General features: G+C 46.1%; 1 protein-coding gene across 3 annotated transcripts in view; it reads right to left on the bottom strand.

Moving 5' to 3' along the window:
• The window catches only part of Blk (BLK proto-oncogene, Src family tyrosine kinase), a 47,131-nt gene that overhangs the window by 5,176 nt on the left and 17,473 nt on the right, over positions 1-24,482 (bottom strand). For all 3 annotated transcript variants that reach the window (XM_074055281.1, XM_020154300.2, XM_074055282.1), the window contains 9 exons: positions 12,996-13,101; positions 11,048-11,099; positions 9,265-9,358; positions 8,155-8,253; positions 7,069-7,172; positions 2,667-2,813; positions 2,071-2,223; positions 969-1,148; positions 239-315 (listed from right to left, as the gene is read on the bottom strand). In XM_074055281.1, coding sequence (XP_073911382.1) covers positions 239-315; positions 969-1,148; positions 2,071-2,223; positions 2,667-2,813; positions 7,069-7,172; positions 8,155-8,253; positions 9,265-9,358; positions 11,048-11,099; positions 12,996-13,101 — 1,012 coding nt within the window. The remainder of the gene's footprint in view (positions 1-238; positions 316-968; positions 1,149-2,070; positions 2,224-2,666; positions 2,814-7,068; positions 7,173-8,154; positions 8,254-9,264; positions 9,359-11,047; positions 11,100-12,995; positions 13,102-24,482) is intronic.

Below are 24,482 nucleotides of genomic sequence, written 5' to 3'. Positions count from 1 at the left end.
TGAGCAACCACCTTGCACAGTGAGATGACACACTGAGATTCCCCATGGGGTGGAAGAAAGCCATGGGACAGAGCCACCTACCTACTCAGACTGTGCAGCTCTGGATAACATTACTGCTCCAGGTCTTCTGTCCCTCACAGTCCAGCCTCAATCTAACCCATCCAATCTCTCACCTTGGGATTCAGTTAAGGCACAGGGTGCACAGGAAGACAGCCTCCCTCCAAGCTCCCTCACCAACCTGCGCTGACATGTCAATCAGTCTTGGGAGGGACAATCTGCTGCCTTCATCTGTCTTCAAGAAATCCAGCAAACATCCTAGGAAAAGAAAGTAACAATTGTACCTCTGCAGAGTGGCCCCTGAGAGTGTCTGCCTTGCCCCTGGAGCAGGAAGTGAGTCATGCTGTCTGCATCAGGAGGTGCATCAGGAGGGATCTGCCTGCAGCTGCTGAGTACCCTACACTTCACAGGAACTCCAGCCTCAGGCCTCACAGGGCCTCAGGAGGCAGCCCTCTTGGTGAAATTAAGCCCTACAGGAAGGGTTATAGGAGGGAAAAGAAAGATGCCATAGGCTGAGGCCTGATCCCAGGCCCCATGAAGGCACACCATGAACTCACAGGCTGCCTGACCCCACTTCTCGTCGCATAGTTGGGAAGAGACAGAACCAGAGCTAGAGCCAGCTCTGCATGACCACCCTATGGCTCTTTTCACTTTGCAGTTCTCTGCCCCTCCCAGCAGGCACTGAAGCATGCTGAATGTCCTCCAGAAGGGGTGGCTGTGCTGCTCCTGAGCTGAACACACCACACGGCTCTATTTGAATCGTCCAGCCTCGGTTCCTCTGCCTCCTTCCTTCCCGTCTCCCCACGCACAAGTACATCCTAGAGTGACAGAGCACTGCTTGGGGGCTGCCTCAGCCCCCTCCCCACAGCACCCTGCCCTCTAAGCCTGGACCCCTGCGGAAAGAGGGGTACCTCTGGCCATGTACTCAGTGACGATGTAGATGGGCTCCCTGGTGACCACAGCGTACAGCCGGACCAGCCTCTCATGCTGCAGGGTTTTCATCAGGTTGGCCTCACCCAGGAAGGCTTCCGGAGACATGGTTCCCTCCTTCAAGGTCTTGATGGCCACCTTCACGTTGTTCTTGTAGTAACCTGAGCCGACAGGAGGAGAAAGAATAAAAGAGCTGTCCAGAGCTGCGAGGCGATAGCTTCACAGTAGGCGTGAGTCTCCAGATGTCAGCCTCACTCTACAGGGACCTGAGGCCTGATCTGGAATGTGCAGCTCCTGAGGGTGACGCATGTGTGTGGCATCCATGCAATGTGCAAGCTTGTCACAGCCCCGCGGCCATGCTGGAGCCTTAGCAGTGAAAGGATTTGCTCTGTCCAGGGGAAGGGAGTCACACTGAAGGGTAGCAGACAATGACTTGGATTTGTCCTTCCCAAAGGAGCTGTTTCTTGGCAAAGACCCCAGTTGCAGTTCCTGCCAGAGGCTTCTCCAAGAGGCATCAGGATCCAACCCTGAAGTTGTGCCCCAAAGACATGGACCAGAGCAGGCAGTAATAAAAGATGTCACTATTCTTTTTGCTCTGATAGTAATGTAGGAAACAGGGGCTGTCACCAACTGCAGTGGAAAGGGGAAATCAGTGAACCATGGAGGTTAAGTGACTTAGCCACAGTCACATGCCAGCAAGTGCTAACCTTGATTTACCCATGAGCTCCTGGCTCCTGGCTCACCATGTCTAGCAGACAGCTTCCATCTGGTGAGCAAAGCCAAGAGGAGCTAACAAAATGGCCAGTAGTTGGCCAAGAATAATGGAGAGACTGAGTTAGGGGTTGGGAGAGCAGGTTTCTGTTCCCCTCCACTGCTGTGAAGTTACAACAACCATGGGTGTGTCTCTTCAGTGTTCTGTGCCTTATTGCCTGTAAAGTGGGTGCACAGCTCTGCCTCTCCCCCTCACAAGGCTTTCTGGGGAAGCAGATGTACTGCACACACACTAACCCATCTGGCTTCTACAGTCCCATCTAGCTCAGGACACAAAGCAGGGAGAGGAGCCCCCAGGACACTACAACTTACCCATCCAGACTTCACCAAACTGCCCAGATCCAAGTTTCCTGACTAGCTTGAGAGACTGCCGGGGAATTTCCCATTCATCCTGGGCCCAGGGGTTCTGCAAGGCCAGGCTCACACAGGGCAGGGTTAGCCTCTGGCACAGACCATCACCTTTATCTGCATTGGGGAAGAAAAGAGGGCTGGAAGGCACTAGAGCAGCCAGACTTCACTCAGGAGCCATATCATTCCCAACTGTGTCCCCTTGCCTCCTGTCATGTGCTTGTATACAACGCAAACACACACATACACACACACACACACACACACACACAGCCATTTGTTTTGCATACAACATGGCATGCTATCACTGGCCTACTTCCTCTAAAACTGATAATCCTTGCTGCCCTCTAGGTGCCCATGCTGAGCCTGTAGGAGCAGACTGGGCAACTGACTTCGAATCATTATGTGAGATTTGCCAATCCCTTAGGTCTGGCTTTGGGGTTCCCCCACCCCACCCCCACCAATCCCCAAGGTGATTCATAGAATTTGGGGTCGCACAGTAGAGATCCCAAAAGCTCCTCTTGCACAAGCCCCCCACCCAATGCAGGCGCCCCTCTTACTAGAATAGTGCTGCACCAGAGCCTGGAGGGAGGGGAAGGTGATCCGGGGAGAGATGTAATAGCCCCCTTCGTCCAGGGAGCGGATCTTATAGTGCTTGACTATCTCTCCCTGGCTGGTGACATCCTTCACAGACAGGGAGAAGGCACCTGGAGTGTTAACAGATGCAGGCAGGAGAAAGTAAGGCATGGAGATGAAACATCAGGACTGGGGCGGGGGCTTCATTTCAATACTCTGAAATGGGTTCACCCAATTCTGTGCACTTCCAGCATAAATTCCCCTTTCCTTCATCTCAAATCGTCCTCCTGAAAGCCTCCCTATTGGATCCCTCTGACTGCTCTGGATATTCACCAAAATCTCCCAAAACTCGGTCAAAGAATTTCCAGCTATGCAGCAGGTGGGACAGTCTCTCTCCCATCATGTGGGTCCCTTCCTCAAGCACCAGGTCACTCAGCAACCATTTGCCATGGAATATCAAGAAACATAGGGTCGCCAGGGGTATGGGGGGGTACTCATAGCTTTCTTTACTTTTCTGGTCTAATGACTGACAACTCCCCCAAAGAAACGTCAAATCACAGCCTCTGGTGCCGTGTTCTCGGTGGGAAGCAGAGGAAGGTATTTCCCAGGGGTCTGTTCAATTCATTGGTGATTAAATACATGCACGTCAGTGTCTACATATTTTATTACCTGTGTTAATGTTTTCCTGCAGACAGTGGTAGCCAATGCCAGCGGTTAAGGACAATTTAGAAGGTAACAATTCCAGCTAAGAAACTTCTTTCCTTGAACTTGGCGTTTTCATAAAATACCTCTCTCTGCCAGCTCTCTGGTTACCATGGACACCTTCTCTCCCAATAAGGGAGAGATAAGGACGCTGAGCCTGAGGCTACTCTGCCAGTTAGCCGTTTTAGGGATCCTGGCCCTCCCTGAGGACCCACGAACAAGGCGTAATCCCACACTAACCCATCAGGGGGCAGACTTGAACACCTCTTTCTCCATGTGGATGCTTGATTTTCTGAGGTTCTATTCTGAGGTCTTCAGGATCATTCCTTTCCTGTCACAATCACCACCCATCTCAAACACTTCTCCCCTCCTGTCTTCATTTGCAACGTACCCCTCTCACCACCCACTTGCAAAAAGATGCCAGGAGACCGTGCTCCTGGCCAGGACACCTTGCAGTTACCACAGTCTCCATGCCCTGGACCCTAGCCCCAGGTTGGATGCTGCACTGACCCCCCACCCTAGTCTCTAAGGACCAGAGCCAGCTCTAATGAGTTCTTTCATCTTTGCACTGCTGTGGTGGAGACAAGAGGTTTTCTCCCCATTTTGTAGGGCGCATCTGTGTAGGGTGCTTAACCACAAGCCAAGAAACCCCGGCTCGTCCAGCAGGCAGAGTTCCCAAAGCTCACGCCTTGGAGCCCTCACTTGCTTGGGCCCCTCCAAAGTCTTGTCTGTGATATCTGTGACAACTGAGTACTCTTCTTAAAAGGGACCTGCCAGCTTCAGCTTCAGGTTCACAAAACCTGGGAGTCTCTGCCTCTATAGTGTGTCTGGGCTGCCCTGGGTAGCAGGGAGAAGGGTTCTCAAAGATTCAGATTTCTTAACATGGGAAGATCCTCCTGCCTTTCACCTAGGAAACTAGTCAGTCTCCACAAAGGCACCAAAGGCTTAAGGGACTGAGGGACACCCTGGGGCCACGTGGGGCTTCTGAGGCTGCTTCCTTGACTGCCTTGTGCCTGGCGATGGCTTCACGATGGAGACTGATGGGGATGTCTAAGGAGAACCCTGTGTGTGCATGTGAGTTGTGTGTGTGCGCACTGTGTATGAGACAGTCCCTCAGCCCTGGCTCCCTCGGACCAACTTCCAGTTTGGACAGCTTCCCAGGGTGGGCAAGGACAGGGAGAGATGCCTGACTCCTGGAGACCCCCATCTTTCTCCATGTCAGGTATGGGGCCCTTGCACAAGGCACCTTAGCTGCAGGTGCTGGTTAAAAACATCATTTCCAGGTGAAAGTCATGATGTCTGAAATTTACTTTGAAACAGCAGGGTGGAGTGAGGGATGCAGAAGGAACAAGACTGACTCTGTTGATAACGGTTGAAGCTGGGTCTTGGGTAATGAGGGTTCCAGTCTCTCTAGTTGTGTATGTTTGAAATATTTTACAGCAAGAACAGCCATGGGACATTTATGCCATCTCCAGTGACTTCCCAGTTGTTTCTTGGATGGAGGTGCACTGCCATGAAGATAGTGACAATATCATAATATATATGTATGTAATCTATAATTTATATATGTATGCACATGCAAATATACATATACATACACATATAAAATTCAGTGCATCCATTGGTGCATTTTGGGAAATTCTGCTCAGAGTATCTCAGCGTCCCAGCTGCCTGCTCCTTCCCAACCTGGCCCTGGCCCTTGGAGGGGCCACGAGACCGTGTGGTCTCCCTGGACTTGATCCAGCTTTTGCTGCTCTGGCTCACCTGCTGCTTGCTGTCTAGAGCTGTGAACAGCTTAAGGGCAGCAGGGCAGTGGGCAGGCCTCCTGCCATGCAAAGCCTGCTGGTTCTCATTGCTCATCCACAGGGAACCAAACTCAGATTCCTGTCCCCCTGGTGTCCCTGTCACTGTCTCCTCTCCACAAGGATGTAGCAGGCTCCTGATGAACACAAGCTTTCTTCACATGGCCTGGGAAGGTCCCTTACTCACCCCAGCTTGACAGTCTATAGTGGGTGAAGATTCAGAGCCTCTCTCACAATTTGGTCACTGACTCTTGTGGCTTTGACACTATTGGCTTCAGACAAGTCACTTCCCTTCTCAGAGGCTCAGTTTCCTCACCTGTCAAATGAATATTAGCCTAGTATCTTTGTTTTTTTTGGTGGTGGTGGTATTGGGGTTTGAACTCACAGCTCTCCATCACTTGAGCCACTCCACCAGCTGGCTACTAACTCACAGATGGAAAACAAGTAGCAAACGTGGGAGCACAGATAATACCATTCAGAGCAGCACATTCATAACAGCTCCAAACCAGAAACAAGCCAGTGCCCACCAATGCTAGAATGGCTGTCAGTTCCGAATGCTCACACACTGGAGTGCCCACAGCCATGAAGGAAGGGAGCTAACTACCACCGTACTCCATGAACTGTGCTGCCCAGTCCCCATTCATGGGCAGCAGTCCTGACCCCCAACCCCTTAGAATGTGTTTGTATTTGGAGACGGATTTGTAAAGAGGATATTAGAGATAAAATGAGGCGAAGAGGGTGTCTGATGAAAAGGTCTGAGTCTTTATAAGAAAGGAGACTAAGTCACAGATGCACACAGAGGGACAACTGTGAGAATAAGGCACCAGCTGCAAGCCAAGGTGAGAGGCCTCAGGAGAAGCCAACACTGCCAACACCTGGTGTCACAGCTCCAGCCTCCAGATCTGTGAAAAATAAATGTCTGTTGTTGAAGACACTCAGTCCATGCTGCTTGTTATGGCAGCGCTGATAACTAACACAGGATCTCACAATGTCAAGTGAAAGAAGTTAAGACACACACACAAAATTAACATGGTATGGCTGCATTTGTATGAAGCTGAAAAACAAAGCACAGGTGATAAACCCATGAAGAAAGTAAGGAAAGATTCCCTACAAGCAGGACCACCCTGCAGGGAGTAGGGGTTGAGTCAGAAAGGGCCCAGTGGAGGAGTGAAGGGTTCCTGGATATCTAGAATGTTCTGTCACTTGGCTGCTATTACACAGAGTGGGCAAAGACACCCTATTGCTCTATGTAATTTATAGTCATATATTCATAATTTATGCATGCTTTGTATGTACTTTATATTTTACAATAAAAAGGACAGTAAGAAGGAATGCCATTTAGCTGCATGACAGACTGAGAGACAGATACACAGAGACACAGAAACACAGTGGCCTGAGGGTGGGGGCAGTCATGAGTTTGAGTCTGCAAGCCCTGGGCATTGGGTCTGGTCCCCCGGTTTTGCACAGTTGCTGCCCTTCTCCTACACCTGGCACAGTCACTGCCCAGTGTCGCCTGCCAGTCTCTGGCTGAGGTGATCACTAAAGATTCTTTGGCTCCCAAATGCTCTGATTCCAAAATGTGGAATCAAGGGGTGAGGACACTCTTCCTTGACTCTTCCCCCCTTTTTCCTGATGCCAGAGTTTGTGGCCACCTTGCCATGGGAGCTTCCACTGCCTCTGCTGCCAGGCCCTGGCAATGTTCAGCCTGGCAACAGGAGAGCAGGTAGCATAGACGGCCTCAAAGTCAGCTCCTGGGCAGGGCCCTAATCAGAAGGGAGACAGGGCAGAAACTGCTGGGTCCCCTCCTACCCCAAGAGTGAGGCTTCAGAGGGATTTCCTGGGACCCCACAGGGTGGGTGGAGCAGGAGGCCACCCCACTCACCTTTGCTGGTCTCACTCTCTCTGATGAGGAAGGAGCCGGCCTTGTTCATGGGTGCCAGTAGCCGCCTCTCAGCCTCTTTTCGACTGATCGTCCTGAAGAACCACCTAGAAAATGGCAAAGGCAGAGAGTGGCCATGCCGCCCAGGACTTTTCAATCCATCTTCTCTGTGGGTTACGTCCTCCCCTAAGAAAGCAAATACCCTGTTTCTGCCCCCAAGTCAACCCTGAGGCTGCTCCTCACATCTTGTGCCCCATCCCATTACTTCCAGGCAGCTGTCAGGCTTACTGTTTTCCTGAACCAAAACGAGAACATTGTCTGGGTGACCTCCATTAGTTTTGCTTTGCAAAACATACAGGGTCCTCTCTCCCAAAAGGCAGGCTGCTGTCATGAGCCTGCCCTGCTTCCTTGCGATCTGAGTGACTAGTTGAAACCACCAGGCACTCTAGGCCTGGAGTCGGCCTGCCCTTTGGCGTAGGGTTGATCAGGGTGGGGTGGCCCCTGGTCCCACCACCATTATGAGAAAAGACCCAGAGTCCAAGGTGTGCAGAGGAGGAAGGGGAGGAGCTGCGTGTTAGCCACTGTGATACTTCCCCAGCCTTGGAACTAAGCTGGTAAAACGCTGCAGGACCCAGGCCACTGCACCATGTGAACAAGTGACTGCCCTGGTCGAGGCGGCCCTTTGTGCTGTTAAAGTTGCTGGTGGGGCTGCTGGAAAGCCTCCTGAGACCTGAGCCCAAGTCCTGTCGCTGGAGGCAGTGGGGAGTGGTTGCTGGTCATAGTGCTCCCCTGTGAGCTCTGGAGGCCACTGAGTCCCTGTGAATAGTTCCATCCAGAGAAGCACAGAGAGGGACAGCTCTTGTTTTAGACAGGAAAAGTATCTCTCTGGGTATCACACAGTGGTTTAGAAGTGTTGGGAACTAGTAGGTGCCCTGTTCTAGCAGCTCCAATCCCCTGACCCTCTCTGGTCCGCCTCTGGAGTCCCAATTCTCACGGTTAGTCCACTTTCTGGCCCTGCCCAACCCCCATTCTCAGAGCAGAAGCAGCCACTGCACCCCTGGTTTGAGGCGACTCTGTCTGTCCACCTACTTTTCCACTTCCAGGGTCTTTACTGGAGCCACAAAGTTTCTGGGCACGTAGCCTTCTCTCCCTGTGATGAGCGACTTGACCAGCCACCAGTCTCCAGTTCTAAGGGAAAAGGGAAGACAGAAATAAATATGGCAAAGGCTCACATGGGGCTCTCTGGGAAGCTCCCTGCCCCCACAAGCACATCATATCCCAGGGGGCTGAGGATCACAGAGGTGGGCATCCTGGCAATGAGAGGGAGCTGTGCACATGGCTCAGGGACATGGTAGCTGCCTAAGCCATGGCAGCTTAGGCAGATGTTCTTTTGCAGAACATCTGACAGGGGAAGGGACTCCTTATGCAGGGAAAGAAGGAGATGACACTCCTTGGAGGGGAGAATTGGTCCAGACAGCCCAACTGGCTTAGGAGGGCCACACCTTCTAGCAAGCAGCCCTGTCTTGATGAATGGGACCTGTCTAGAATTTAGGGAGTGAGTTGAGACTGGCCTGGAAAAGAAGGAAGCTGGAGCCCATATAGAGATAAAGATCAGGGCTCTCGTGCACTTGGCTCAAGGCCAATGCAACAGCAGAATGTCAGGAACAAAACCAGGCCCTCTGGGCCCTACAGGACAAGCCCAGTGGTTGGGAGAGCAGACAGCATCGCAAGTGTCCTGAGAATGCGTGCAGAAAACAAGTCAAAGCTGAATTCACATGTGTAATCCTGGGTGACCTCCTGTCCAGAGGGAGACAGACATGAACACAACTGACTCCAGAGCACGGCTCTTGGGGTACAGCCAGGCCAGCTCTGCAGGAACCCGACATGAAGCTCTGCATGCCTGAGGGACTCGGGAGGGTTACACAGAGGAGGCAACATGTGAGATGGACTTTGAAGGACGTTTAGGACTGTAATAGTAGCAGAAGGTCATGAATGGAAACCATCTTGCCAGAAAGACTTGGAGGGGAAGATAAATGGGTCAAGTTTAAGGAAAATCCTGGGTGATGGTGGGAGCTGAGCAACACAGAGTATACTCAGGGGGCAGTCATGCTGGAGGAGGCCGTGGTGGGTGGGAAAAGGAGGGGGGACAATGGAAGCCCTGCTGTGACTCTGACAGGGCATGGCATTCTGGAAGCTTACTCCTTCAACACCTGCAGCTTCTCCCCCTTCAGCATCTGCAGGTCACGATCACTGACACCGTCATAATCGTACAGGGCCACCACAAAATGGTCCTCTGGGAAGAGCAAAGAACAGACAGCTATTACTCAGGCCTGTGGGAGCACTGGAGGACTGGGGTAAGATATGGTGCTAGCCATCAACCAGCTCCTAAGAGGGGTAATGACAAGGAAGCCACCAGAGTTCTTGTGCTCATGGATGCTGAAGAGGAAACTCTCATCAGGCAGACTAGCCTCAGATCTGTGTCCACTTTAGCGTGGGCTGCCCTGCAGAGCCCAGCCTGTCCTCCCTTCTAAGCCCCACTAAGAAGTCATGAAGCCAGAACAGTCCTGAGAGGCTGGCTGCATGGAGGCAGCCTTGCTGCCATCACAAGGCTGCAGACCTAACCTTGGTCCAGTGTTGGCTGATCTCTCACTCTGCCTTGCCCTTCCCCTTCCTTCTGAGGCACAGTGTCCCCAGAAGGCATAGTCTCAGCACAGTGTGCTGCCAGCCCTGACTCTCCACACTCTGGTGCCCAGAGTTCCCCAGTGGAGCTTCTGGTTGGCAGTACACCTAGGCTGCCTGGCCCTAAGCCTTTCCTAGAGAGTGGCTGACTGCTGATGGCCCCTGGAATGAGGTTGGAAGAGGGCAGGGGGCACAGCAGCCTTCAGGTGACCACTGCTGTTAACTTACACTCTTTTTTGTGTAGGGGGGTGGAACTGGGGTTTGAACTCAGGGCCTCATGCTTGCTAGGCAGGCGCTTTTACAACCTGAGCCACTCTACTAGCCCTGACCTCTGCTATTGATGAGGGCTCCCTGCACAGCTGGTCATATCTCTTGAAAGATGGTAGCCTCCCCAAAGGAGATGATTCAGTATTGTCACTGATATCTCCCTCGGAAAGAAAAAGGAAAGAGGAGATTGGAATGAATGACAGGGGTCCCAGGCAGACCCCTCAACAAGACTCAAGTTCTTGTTCCAAGGTGAACAGTTCATTTCTCTCCCCTGAGCATCCTTTCTGGAAGTGTGAATTCTCCTACTAAGAAGCCCACTTGGCGGAAAGGATGGTGTGCCAGGAACATGGGTGACAGCACTGGCCAGTTCCAGCACTTTTCTTGGGAGGGTGATAGGCTGAGCTCCCCTAGGGGGAGCCACCACAAGTTACCAGTTGTTACACCCGGCCCAGTCCCTGGCAGAGTGGGCAGCACAGAGTGCTGTCTTCCTACAATAGGGGTCTGGGGAGGCCAATCTCCTAGTACCTAGTGGAAGTGGATGATGGGAATGAGGGAAAGCTGAATAAGTTCCATCCTGGGGCCCTGCAGAGCTGAGCCCCTGGTCACGTTCATGCTTGATGCTCTCCCCACAGTCCTGGAGTCTGGGGTTGAGGGAGAAGAGGGAGGTGGGTGTAGGGTTCCCAGCTGGAATTGTGAATGGAAAATGGGAGACAAGACGGTGGTCCCTGCATGGAGCCCACCTGGGCTAGGAGGGAAGGACACAGACATATCACCTTTGAGGTTGGGAGTCTCTGAAAGCTGGGTTTTGAGACACAGTCTCAAATTCTTTTGTTCTTGTTTATAGCTTGTAAAGTCTATTTTTTTTAACCCCACAGGTTCAGGTACACAAAGGACTTGTACTTGACTCCTGGATAGACCACAAGGGACAGGTGAAGTCAGGGATAGAGCACCAGCTCTCAGCTCCCTCCATGGGTCTTCTTCCCTAGTCCTAGAGGGGCTATGAAGCTGTGGCCCATGGGAGATGCCCCCTTCTTACCTTGGTCTGGGTGTTGGTCAGGAGGTAGAGGGGTGAGGTGGTTAAAGACGACCTTGGACAAAACACACTGAGTTAGATCAGCTCTCCGCATTGTGGGCAGGGCCTGGCAGGAGGACCCCACAGATCTTATCAGCTAGATTAGCTATGGGGACCTGTCCTGTGGAACAGAGATGGCTACCTTTGGAGGTGGCACAGGTAAATTCTATACATGCTGCAGTAATCCCCACAGAATCAGTTCCAACCCCAGATAATCCTCTCAGACCACCTGCTTGCCATCCTTGTCCTGACCATGTATGAAGGGAGACACTCCAGCTTTGAAAAGGGAAAAACTCCAGTCACCTGGGTTAAACTCCTGGCTGTAGCATTAAAAGATGAAGTTGCTAAAGGGTATTTGTTGACAAAGAAAAACATTTAAAGAGTGTGTTTCCCTAAAACTCAGCAAATATACTCATAGGTATACATCTTGTGGGTAAATGGCAAATGTGCACCAGGAAACACGATAAGAATGCTCCTAACAACAATAACACGGAAATAACAGTTAAAACCCATGACAGAACAGACAAATTGTAGTAAAGCCATGCAGTGACATTAATGAGCCATGGCTCATGTATCAGTATGACTGCATCCAACAAACACGATGCTGAGCCAAAATCCAAGTGTCAGAAGAGCACATGCTACTGGAACCAGATGATTTAAAGTTTGTGAAAGATGAAGTTACAATTGTTTGGGGATGTGCACATATGTGGGATTTTAAAAGCAAAACTAAGGACAGATAAACAGATTCAGGATGGGAGGTCTGAGGTGAAGGGGACAGAGAGATTCTAAAAACTGAGTCACTTTCTGCTTCTGAGGATGGGAGTGCCTCATTTGATTGTATTCACTTAACCTGACCGTGTGTTCTGTCAGCTTGCCTTATCTGCAGACTTACTGCGTGCAGTTTTGACCAAGCATAAGTCAAAATGAATAAAGAAGTAAATGCTCTCCATCAGTCCCACGTTGTTGCCAGGTGTGTTTGAATTGCCGTGTGATCTGCTTGAGTGTTTCCCCGCCCTTGATTTTGTGAAAATCTCCTTCCCAAAAAGCAAATGATGCCCCCAAGACAAGGCAAAAGTTACTGTGCTTAATTGAAGTGCTACGGTGGAAATTTTAGATTTGTTGAAAGGCAGCCCATCTTTAGCAGAAGTTGACTGGTGTGATGGGGAAAATGAGTCAAGCACCCACAGTACAGCACTGAACTCTGTGTATCCTGAGCATTTGTGGTTTGTTCTCAGTGGTGGCCTCCTTGGAAACACAAACCCACAGACACCGAGGGTTGACTGTATTCTCTTGTTATTCCATACTTATTCAACAGAAATTTGAAGAGAACTTTTTGCAAAAGGGTATGCATGGTACAGGTCCATTAAAAATATGAACATGGAAAAGGATCAGGAGGCAGGAGCTGTGAAGGGCTGGTCCCAGGTGTCTCCCCAAAAGTAAAATAATGAGGAATTATCATCTTCCCACAATTAGGATCTATTATATGGCCTTTCTAAGTTAAAAAATTCTGGGCTCATACATATTAGCATGTAATTTGGGAGAAATTACTCAAGTAATTTCTGAGTCTGTCCAGAGGATCATTCATTCATTCAACACACCTCATTGTTGTGTGCCAAGCCCTGTGCTAGTAAGGGGTATTACTCATCTATGAAATTGCATCAGCAATCCTTGTACCCATCAGGTCCCCATTAGAATGAACTGATAGCTGCTTGAATTTGGCCATGGTGGCAGACAAAGCAAGAGAGAGAGAAAGGGAGGAACGAAGGCTTGGTGGTTAGGTAGTAGAGAGCACAAACAGTCATCAAAAACATGCACTTTAGAAGTGCTCCATAGGGACTGGTGCAGGGAGCTCCATGTGCACTGGACAGTCTTTCTCACTCACTCTCCAGCTCTGACAGGACTGGTCACTTACCTGGGGTGGCAGCGGTGGGGGAGTTTGGCTCGGAGTGTTGACCTTCCTGGGGCTCCAGCTCTTGCCCTTCTCGCTGACCTGCTTCTTGCTACTCACCAGCCCCATCCTGTTGGAGAGCACACAGCAGACCATGGCGTGAGACCAAAGGTCATGAGGTCCTCCACACCCAGTCTCCTTTTAGGTAGAATGGTGGGTGGAGGTGAGGGCAGTGAAGACCTCAGCATCAGAGCATGGGAGAAGTTTTCAGAGGCTCAGAGAGGAGAAATGACTGTATTTTAGGACATAGAAATTATTTGGCCTGACACAATGGCCAGAAACTGCTGGGATGGATCCCAGTCTCCCGGGGCACAGAAGCCCAGGCAGGGGCCAGGGGACAAATTCCAGAGGAGCCTGACCTCTTGTATCTGGTGGTCTCAGTTTTAGTCTTATTTTGCTGCTAGGACATTGTGCCTCTGGAAAAGTCACATTCCCTTTGTGCCCCAGACTCCTTCTTTCCCACTCAGATTCTCAGATGAGATGCTAGACAAAGAATCAAAGGCCAACTACAGCTTTCTAGTAATATCAGGAATCTTCTTTAGAGGCAAGAAAAATATGGTCAAGTTTGTTCTTGACAAACGTGAGCATGACAGACGTGGGAAAGACCCCAGAGACCATGTCATTAACTCCATCCATCGCCACCACACTCAGCCAAGGGCAACAAGTGGCTTGTGATGCAGAGCGGGTTCTGGAGGCCTGTGTGTCCTGAAGCTGCCACATTCCCACACTAACATCTGGCCAATCAATGAGATGTAGACCTTCCCTGGAGCAGGAGGACCCCAAGTCACTACTCTCTCTGAAGGGTGTGCTGTGAGCCATGATGTCCCACGGGTATAGAGCTCATATTTCATCAGTTCTAAGATGAATCTTTTTGCACATTTCACCATCTCTGGATCTGGGAGGCATCTTAAAATTGGTTAATGGTACTTTGTAGTGCAATTACTAGAGGCGTGTTTTTCTCGCCTTGTGATACATGAGATGAATGCTAGCTTCCTACTAGTAGTGCTGTAGATTCAGAAACATACAGTTTTGCATGTCTACCAGAGAGTGGAAAGTGCATTTCTCTTCAATTTAGCTTGATGAGCAGGTTCTCACTCCACCACCTGAGCCATACCCCCAGTGCTTCAACTCACCTTGAGAAAAGACTAGTAATTTTGGATATAGGAGAGTCATAGTATAATCTGCAGGTATCTCTTACTGAGTATGCCTTGCCTACAGAACATAAAACACTTTACATTTTAAGGATGATACTTTTATATTTAATGTTTTTTTAAAGTTAATCCAGATCACTTTATGACTGAATGAACTACAGTGCCAAAATCCCAAGCAACATTTCAGTTGTCAGAGATTTTTAGAATCAGATGTTTGGAAATGAGATTGCAAGTTTGTGTTAGGAATGGCTACTAAATTTACCAGTGCCCGCTTGCTATCTATCAATACAATCATTTTCCTTAATTTGTTTATGTAATGAATTGTGCTGGAAAATTTAACAAAACATCATTGCGTTCCTGTTCTAAAAGCTGTTTGATTACACTGTATTAGTCTTTCTGATACATGAATGGGTTCTACTGGCTGATATCTTATCAGAATGAGAATGTAGCTTCCCAAGTGCTCTTTGTGTATCAGGTGTTAGCACTGAGGGTGTGCAGGCTTCCTGGCATATTCTGGGAGTTCTCTCTCTTTTTCCAATGGACCCAATTGGGACTACCTGCTTCTTAAAGGCTGGGTAGAACTCAGCCATTAAGTTGCCTGTTTCTAGGGCCGTTTCAAATAACATCTTTAAATGTATTTCTAATTGCTTCTACAGGAATTGGCCTTTCCTCATGTCTCCTCTTTGTGTGGTTACATGAGTTACATGATTGATGGAGATATTTGATTTCTCATATGGCAATTTCCCAAATTGGTGGCATAAGATTTCATGTACTATTGTCTTAGTATGTTCTCTTTCTGGATTTTAAAAATTTTATTATCATATTATTGTTGTACTGGGGTTACACTGTGACACTTACAAGAGTACTTACAATATATCTTAGTTAAATTCACCCCTCCATCATTCTCCTTTATGCCTCTCCCCCATCCTTAGAATAGTTTCAACAAGTCTCATTTTTCATTTTCATACATTAGTACATAACATTTCCAGCATACTCACCCTTTTATACCTTTTCCTTATATTCTTCCCCTCCCATTGGTACCCAACCCCAGACAGGAACTGTTTTACCTTCCTGTCCTCCATTTTTGAGAAAAAAAAGACATTTTGGTTTGTTTAAGATATCTATACAATTTCATTATGACATTTCAATGCATATATGTATTGTATTGTCAATTGGTTCATCCCCTCTATTTTTCTCCTTTCTACCTTAGTCCTCTTATGTTGATTTCAATGGATTTTAAAATTCTATATTATGACTTCTTTTTTGTTCCTATTACAATTAAATTTTTAATTAGATAAAACTGTCTGAAGTTTACATGAAAAGTTTTAACCTAGCTCTAAAATTGTGGAAAAAAAAAAAAAAGAAGCCTGGAATCAAAGTAGCATGAAACTGGAATGGAGACAGACACATAAGCAGTGGGTCAGAGTAATCAGCATGAAAGCACATTCTGATAACATGGGAACTGCATGTATGAAAAAGTGCATTTTGATCCAGTGGAGGTAATCCCATCATGGAAGCACCTAGGAGTGTGTGTGTGTGTGTGTGTGTGTGTTCACAAAGTTCACATATTACATAGAAATGAACACCAAGTTATTTTCTTTGGTTATTTTGATTATTGGTAGTTGGGAGGACAGAGACAAAAAACAGAAGTGCCTCCCCAAAAAACAAATTTTAAAAATTGCATGTGTCGTGGGTGTAAATGCAAAGCAGGATCCAAAAAAGACATTTCCTAAAATGTTAATATTGTTTATCTTGGGTCATAGGACTTCACATGATTTTTACTTTCTTTCTTGTAACTTCAGATGTTCCTTTAGTTCTTCAATACTATGCATATATTATTGGTGCAAGCAGAAAAATGGAAAGAGAATGTGACCCATGTGCCTAATAACAGAGCAGCTTAGGGCCTGGAACCAGGCTGGCCCCCAGTTCTTGACAGCAGCCACTGAGTGGCTGGCCAGGGCTGCCTAAGCCTTAGGCTTTTCCTGACCTCTCCCAGTCTCCCTGGCTCAGCAGAGGGTTACTGGACACCAGCAACTAGAGCTTTCCCTGGATTCGGACACCAGCTTGTGCACCTCCCAAGAGACCAGCCTTATTGTTTTCCTCCATCTGGTCAGCCATATTGCTACCAAGTTTAAACTTCCTGGTCAAACACTTAAATAGCAGAATTGAACATTTAAAGAACTTGACATAAGTACAACTCCTGAAATTAAATGACCCACTACTTACACTTCTGTGTCCTTTGACTCCTTAGCAGTGTATGTACAAATGACTTTCCACAGCTTTTGGGAATACTTAGGACCACTACAGATCCCTTTACCCCAGTGGCTCTGACTGCAGACTCGGAAGGCTGTGTGACAACTAGCATTATGACTGGGGTTCAGGTTGCCCCTGTGCAGTTTCAGGTTGGGTGGAGCCGGAAGTTTAGAAATCTACCCAGAGGCAAAGGGAGCAGGGGGCTTTGCTTCGTTCAACAGACACTGGCCTCCTATCCCATGGGGAAGGATGACAGAAGAGTGTGACTCTGTGTGTGTGTGTCACAGTCATAAACATCTCAAGCATAGGCATATACCCATGGTTCATGCTTGTATATGTGTGTTTATGCTTTCATATAAGTGTATTTGTGTGTGTGTGTGTGTGTGTGTGTGTGGTGGAGAGGGTTAGCAAAAGGAAGGGAAGGTAGAGATGGCAGCTATTTGTTGATTAGGGCCCTCTGTAGACCTTCAGGGAGCAGAGGGGTCAATGTTTGCCCATGGGGAGATGTGCAAAGTCTGAAACACATCCTCAGCTAAACGGGATGTGGTGGAGGCAACAGCTAAGAATAGAGAAAGGAGAACCCTTCATTTACACTTGCCCAGCATGTAATGGCTGAAAACATTTGACATCTACAATTCTTTTGTTATTCATGAAAGCATCCATAGATTGGCACTGTGATCCTCACTGTGCAGCTGAAGAGAGGTGAGGAGACTTGCCAAGGTCACAGGGAAGGTAGCAGAGTCCAGAGCTGGAAGGTGTTTTCTGCCTCTGATACTGCACTGCACCAAGCTTACTGCTCAAAGCAGGTGTATACGTACCCCTGCCTGGGCTCCATTCCTCTTGGCCCCCAGTTCAGGTTCAAGTTTGGATTCCTTGTCCTCTTCCCTGTGGGGGCTGCCACCTGCCTATGAAGCTCTGTCATGAAGAGGAGAAACTTCGGGAGAAGGTGCTGGGGCTGGGAGGTCTGGCACTGTGTGCCCCCTAGAACTCCAGGCAGACGCCCAGCAGTCTTCTCCCTCCTGCTTGGTCCAGGGAGGGCAGTCAGTGATTCAGAGAATCAAGACTCAGAGCAGGTCAGTCACTGACTTTGTGAACTGGAAAAATCACTTCGTGTCTCTAAGTCTCTCTCCTTACTGATGGGAAGGTATGAAATCGTTCCTAATTTCACAGAGAAAGTCTTTCCGAGAAAGCACCCTCAAAGTGAAGCTGAGAAAGTCCAAAATTGACTTTGTGTTGGGTTGGGGGGGTGGGAGGCAGCAAGCTTCAATTACATCTTGCCTATTAGACAAATCTCCATGATCCATTTTCAGCCTTTCACAGATGTCTCTTAATTATGCACTTTTCCATGACAATGGACTGTGACTGTTTGTTTAAAATAAGGGGAAAATGCACCAAAATATTAGAACAATTGTGCAAGCACTGTTCTCCGGATGAAAATAGTTGTCATGGCAGTATTGGGTTGTTGGCAGGTGGGCATGGCTCCACCATGCTTGGGAATGCTGAGTTACGTGCTGAAGTACTTGAGTCTAAACTCAACATATGGAAGATGTTTGGGGAAGGTGATGCGCAAAGAGCAAATAAGTAGGCTTATTAGGATCAAGGACCCATAGCCTGTGTGTAATTCATACAGTGGCCAAGTGAACCAAGCAAGATGAGGGCACAGCAGGAACAAAGAACAAATTGAGTGCCAAATAGATATTTTGCTTTGCTTTGTTTCTGTTTCTTTTTTTGTTTTATTTTATTTTTGATTGGCACATAATAATTGTACATATTTCTAGAAGCCAATGAGCTAGTGAGTGGGTGATGCGTTCCCTCCCCGGGCTTCATGGTACCTGAGGCGGTCCTGGAATGCACTGGGATTTCCTGTCTTTCCTTTTGGGTTTGGGGGCTGGTGTTGGAAGCCAGAGGGAGTGATAAAGGGACAGAGGCCAATGTGGAGCCCAGCAAAGTGTGGACAGTCTGAGTGCCTCCACCTGCTTTGGCTGCTCCAGAAACTCGAATTTGTTATTTTGGAGGCAGGGGGATAATTGGTTGAAAATAAATCTCATGCATGAAGTCAGCCCTGGGATGTGTATGGTTTCATGACAGAAACATCAGGTGCTGTCAGGTGTTAGGCATTTCCTGTGCGCTATGCACTGAACCAGACACTTTCCATCCAGCGTCCTGTTTCAGGACGCCACATGGCATGGTAGCCAACAACGCTGATGTTTGATTCCTAATTATGCCATTTTGTAATCGTTTTCCCTTCAGGAAGTTGCTTAACATTTCTTTCTTAATCTTTGGGTAACAGTAATTTCTACCTGTAGGGTATTGTAAGTATCAAATTAGTATTACATGTTATCCGTACATCTTAGAATCGTGTCTTACTCATAGTAAGTGTCTCAGTAAGTATTTCACTGTTATTCTTCATATACAAACAACCAATAACAGCAGTTCCTTTCGTAATCGTGGGAGTTAGTGTTGCTAGCCCCTTTCTACAGGTGAGACTTGGAGCTATCAAGCAACTCATATCAACACACAGCTAGAGAGCTATTGGGCCAGCCTCACATCCAGCTCTGACTAACTCCTAAGCCTGTGATCTGGAAGCCTCACCACACCAGGAGCTGAAAACGTCACTTTTCTGACTATGCCTGCCAGATAGAGGTGGGCGGCATCCATGTAGGATAAGTGAACCAAAGTTGGGCTCGTTTCTGGTGGCCAGCCGCACTGAGACGCCTGCTCCCAGGCAGTGAGGTACTCAGGGAGTGTTTCACCATCAATCCCAACCCCAAGCCCTTTCCTCATGCTGGTTCCCCAGTGAGTAGATGTACAAAGTGCTGCACTGGCCCGTGACTCTGAATTAAAGGAGAGGCCAAAGAATGTGACTAAAATCTGCTTTTCGTGTCTTAGCTCATGACAACCTGACTTGAATGAGGCTTTCTCACTTCTGGCCCACTGTTGATCCTCCCACCCCTGGGAAATTGAATCATTCCAGCAATGGCTCTTAGGGTCTGTCGATCACGTGCTGTGTCAGGCATGCAGAAGATACAGAGCTGAAACAAGGAAGGTAAGATAAAGAGGGCGGGTGTCCACCCAAATCCCAACAATTCAAGGTAGACAGAATTATGCCTGCAAAGGAGGTCTGGGCCAAGCGTTCTGTGAGCTCAGCAAGAAGAAATCACTTCACCCGGAAGAAAACATCAGGCAGATACAGAGAGGATGGCTAAGATACAATTATTTAGATTAAAACTTTTTATGGAACATTTAAAAATACACTAAAGAGGAGACTGAACCTGTATATACTCATCACCCAGATTCAATAATTATCTTAAATTTTTCTTGATTGAAGTGTGATAACAAACCACTTTGTTAGAAATAAACAAGTGAAACTGAAATGAAACAAACGACTTGACACAAGTCATTTCACCTCCCCATGGGTTGCACGCGTCTGTCAATCATGGTGACATTTTCTCACATAACCACAATGTCATTTCCTCAAATCTAACAAAACTAGCCATAATTCCATGGTACCATCTAGCCCTCTAACCATCCATCCATCTAAACAAACTCATAATCAAATTTCAACAATTATCGCAAACGTGGCCTCTAGCTTGCTTTTGTCCTACTTCAGATTCAAACAAGGTTCATACGAACTCATGATTCTTATGCTTTTATGTCCCCTTTAAGCCACAACTTTGGTAACTTCATGTGATTGATTTATAAAACAAGTCCTACAGAATGGTTTGCATGCTGGATTTTGCTTCCTCATCGTTCATAACTTGTTTCTTCCTCTCTGTTATGTACATTGAGTAAATGCTATAGGCTCCATTAGATCCAGGCTCATCCTTTTCTGGTGGGGAAGTTTCCTAGGAGTGATGTGGGCTCCGTGTTACATCCTATCCGGAGGATCACATTGTGTAGTTATAGCGATGTTAGAATAGAGCAGGGTTCAGGTGCTCTCCATCCCTCCATTAAAAAATTTCTCACCAGTGTTTCAACTAATGATTGCATTGGTGGCTACAAAGTGTCAATGCTCCGATTTTATCATTTGTTCCAAATTTGTTAGTTGGGAGTCAAGAGAAGAAAGGATGAGAAAGTAGAATACTCGAAAAACTGCTAAGCATAATCCCACCAGAGATGGGTCATTTTGAGAAAAATGTATTTTCCCCAAAGACATTTGAGATAGGAAACGTGTTCAGCAAACAGTCTTTTCTTATTGGCTGATTGTAGAATATGTGATAAAGTTATTAAGGAACCATGATTAATGAATGCCTTGTGCAATGTGTTTTTAAAAGCCTGCTGAACCATGTCTTTCCAGATGGTCTCCCATCTAAGTATTGACCAGGCCTGTACCTCCATAGCTTCCAAACAGACTGGTCAACACTAGCAATGGACCAATGGAGAGATCCTGCTTTGTAAGTCCTGAATGAGGATGTGAAGGCCACTGGGCACGTGATGTCCCCCGTAATGGGACAAGCTAGCCAGGGAGGACCTGCAGCTTTGTGTAATTCCAGTCAAAGTGGCTGCTAGCTTAGGCACAATGAGGAAGAGACATCTATGTGGCTATTTCAATTTTATAAAACAAAAATATTTCTACTGTGGAAATTCACTCCCCTTCTGTGGTAAACATGATAGAAAAGATTTTCAGATGATAAAAAGTTTGAGGGTTCTGATCAAAACTTCAGGAAGGAAGATGACATTTTTGTAAATCTTCAGTAAGCAAAAGACATGCATGTTGACAGAGTCACCTACAGTTGACTCTGAAGACTTGGGGAAGCTTGAAATTCATTAGGCAATTATAAGGATAAATAAAATTCCTCTATTGAATGAAATTCCTTTTTGGAGGAATGCTATGTACTTGTATTTTTTTTTTAAAAAATCCTCACAATAGTGATAACGACACCATATTAGTGATATCTCAATTATCAATACGGCTAAGGTTGTCTTTTGTATTGATGGGGCCCGGGGCCTTTGTCTCCTTTTTGGGATTTTTTTTTTTGCATTGTTTTCATTTTTAAAAATTAAATCCAGGATCTGAATTTTTAAGATATGTTCCATTTGGGGCTGGGGCTACTTCACTTAGAACCTTTCTTCTACTTAGCTTTACTTCTGGAATATGTGTTATCAAAAGTACTAAAAGATAGTCCTGCAGATCCCAGGCATTCCTTCTTCTGAGTTCCTCATAAATAACACAAGTACTTTTACAACTAGCCATCCTCTTGTCTGTAAGTGAAATGGATTTTTCTGTCCCACATATAAACATTTCTTGCATATTACTATATCACTACATAGTTTTTTAACACAGGGAAGTAACTTCCCTTCCTGCAATAACCAACATCTGTGTGGCACTTTCCAGCTTGCAAAGTATTTTCCTACACAGTATCTCAAGGAACTTCAATGATTGTATAAGGTAGACAGAATCCTCTTCTGATTAAAATGTGATTAAAAATAATAAGATGGATATGAATGGAATTTGGTTGGCAATTTGGAATAAAAGTCAGGAAGATATCCTAGGGTAGAGTGCCTGTCTAGCAAGTATGAGGCCCCGAGTCCAAACTCAAGTACCACAAAAAAAAAAAAAAAAGGATATCGTGGAAAACAGTGCAAAATGAAAGCCAAACACAGTGGCACACACCTATAATCCCAGCACTCAGGAGGCTGAGGCAAGAGGGTTATGAGTTACAGGCCAACCTGGGCTATATAGTGAGACCCTGTTTCAAAAAAAAAAAAAAACAGTGCTAGTGCACTAATATATAATATTAGGAACACAACAAGAATATTACTCTCACCAATCTTATTTATCATCATACTAGAGGTCTTAGCTAATGCAATAAGACAAGACATGGAAAGAAAAGAAAAGGTATATAGATAAAGGAAGAAATAAAAATTATTGTTATTTACAGATGACATAATTCTCTATATAGAAAATCCAGAAGCCAACACAAACAAAAATCCTCTTGGAATATATACAATTATAGTAAGATTGCAAGATTCAAGAGTAACATAAAACTTACTTACTTTTTTATGACTAACAATTAATGATTGGAATGATGAAATTAAAAACTATTATTTACATTAACACCATAAACACCTATACTTAGGTATAAATCCAATGAAGTATGTACCAGGTCTGTATGAAGAAAACTACATACCTCTGATAAAAGATGTATGAACCAGGAAATGGGCTCACCAGACACCTAGCCTACTAATACATTGGTCTTGTACTTCCCAGCTTTCACATATGTGAGAAATAAATTTCTGCTGTTTATAAGCAAGAAGAAGAAAAGATCTAAATAAATAGAGGATTCCTGTATTCATGGAAAGGAAGACTCAATATTGTCAAGATTTGTCAATTCTCCCCAATTTGATACATAGACTCAGTACAATCAAAATACCATCAAGTTATTTTTTTTGCATATTAACAAACTGGTTCTCGAGTTTTGTAAAGACACAAAAGACCCAGAAAAGCCAGCAAGCTAACACAATGTTGAAGGAGAACAAAGGTGTGTACCAACTCTACGTGAGTTCATGGCTGCTATGAAGCTATCACGTGATACTTCCAAATGGATCAGTGGAAAAGAGCAGAGCCCAGAAACAGACTCACACAGATACAGTCAACCGATTTTTGATAAAGGACAAAGGCAAATTCAAGATAAAGCATAGTCTTCTCAGTAAGTATGCTGGAAGACTGAACATGTACATGCAAAAAAATGTGAATTTAGACAGAGAACGTACATCTTTCACAAAAGTATTTTAAAATGAACCATAGCAATAAATATAAAATGTAAAATTCTGAAACTCTTAGAAGATAACATAGAAGAAATTTAGGCGACCTTGAGTGTGGTAATGACTCTTAGATACTATCAGTACAATCCATGAAAAAAAATTGGTAAGTTGCATTTCCAGTAATCTATCAAGAGATATGAAAACGTATGACCACAGAAAGACTTGTTCACACGTATTCATGGCAGCTTTACTTATGTCAGATCCCAACTGGATACAACAGAACAGCCTATTAGCCAATAAGTAGATAAAAGTAATTGTGGTTGTAATAAATTACCGATACCGACAATAGAATGGGTGAGTCTGAAGAGCACTGTGCGAAAAGAAAGATGCCAAACACAAAAGAACACACGTGTGTTCTGCATAACCGATGGGCAAAACTGTAGTAGCAGAAAACAGACCACAGGTTGCAGGGGGCGGAATGCACGAGGACATTGACCTAAAAAGGGCTAAAGGAAGCTTTCGAGATGATGGAAATGTGCTACAGTTTCATTGTAGAAGAGTTACATAAGTGAGTGTGTTTGTGTAAATTCAAAATTGTACACTTAAAACAGGTGCGTCTTCTAGAATGTTACTTATGCCTTATTAAAGCTTATTAAAAACCACATTAGAGCCACTACAGGGTACTGAGATTTTCTTATTCTTGGGTGGTGTTTGCTTTTGTAATATGGTAGAAAAAGTTTATTTGTATCTAGACATCCCAAGTTAAAACTAAAAGCCCATGAAAGCTCCTTTTGGATACTTGCACGTAGGGAAAATAAGTTACATTAGATGTACATAGAAAGACTGATAAGAAAGAGAACTGCCGGGTGTGGTGGTGCATGCTTGTAATTCTGGCACTCGAGCACCTGTGGCAGAAGGATTGCGAGTTTCAGGCCAGCCTGGACTACATAGTGAGAGAGAGAGAGGAGAAATATTGGCAGTTGAGTGCAACTCCAAATATATAGAGGAAAATAAAGGAAGGCTCATTAAAACTTGATACTTGTGAAATTCTCCCTCCTACGACAAATGTCAACGACATCGTATGGTAAGGACTTCTTTCATGTATCCAATTATTCTACTTGAACTACAGAAAAAAAAAATAACAAGGCCTTAATTACTGTAATGCTTGCTTTTCAGTTTAAATTTATTTTAGCATAACCTACTGACGAAGTGCAGAGAAGTTAATATAATTGCAGAACAGAATGTGTTGCAAGCCTTAACATGTAAAAAGAATATTATAAAAAGTAGGATGGGGGCTGAACATGGAGAGACTGTGTGTGACCAGACACAGTTGAAAGGTGAC

The sequence above is a fragment of the Castor canadensis genome, chromosome 14 (assembly GCF_047511655.1).
Source record: "Castor canadensis chromosome 14, mCasCan1.hap1v2, whole genome shotgun sequence".
Classification (NCBI taxonomy): Eukaryota; Metazoa; Chordata; class Mammalia; order Rodentia; family Castoridae; genus Castor; species Castor canadensis.
This window is presented reverse-complemented; position numbering and strand designations above follow the sequence as displayed.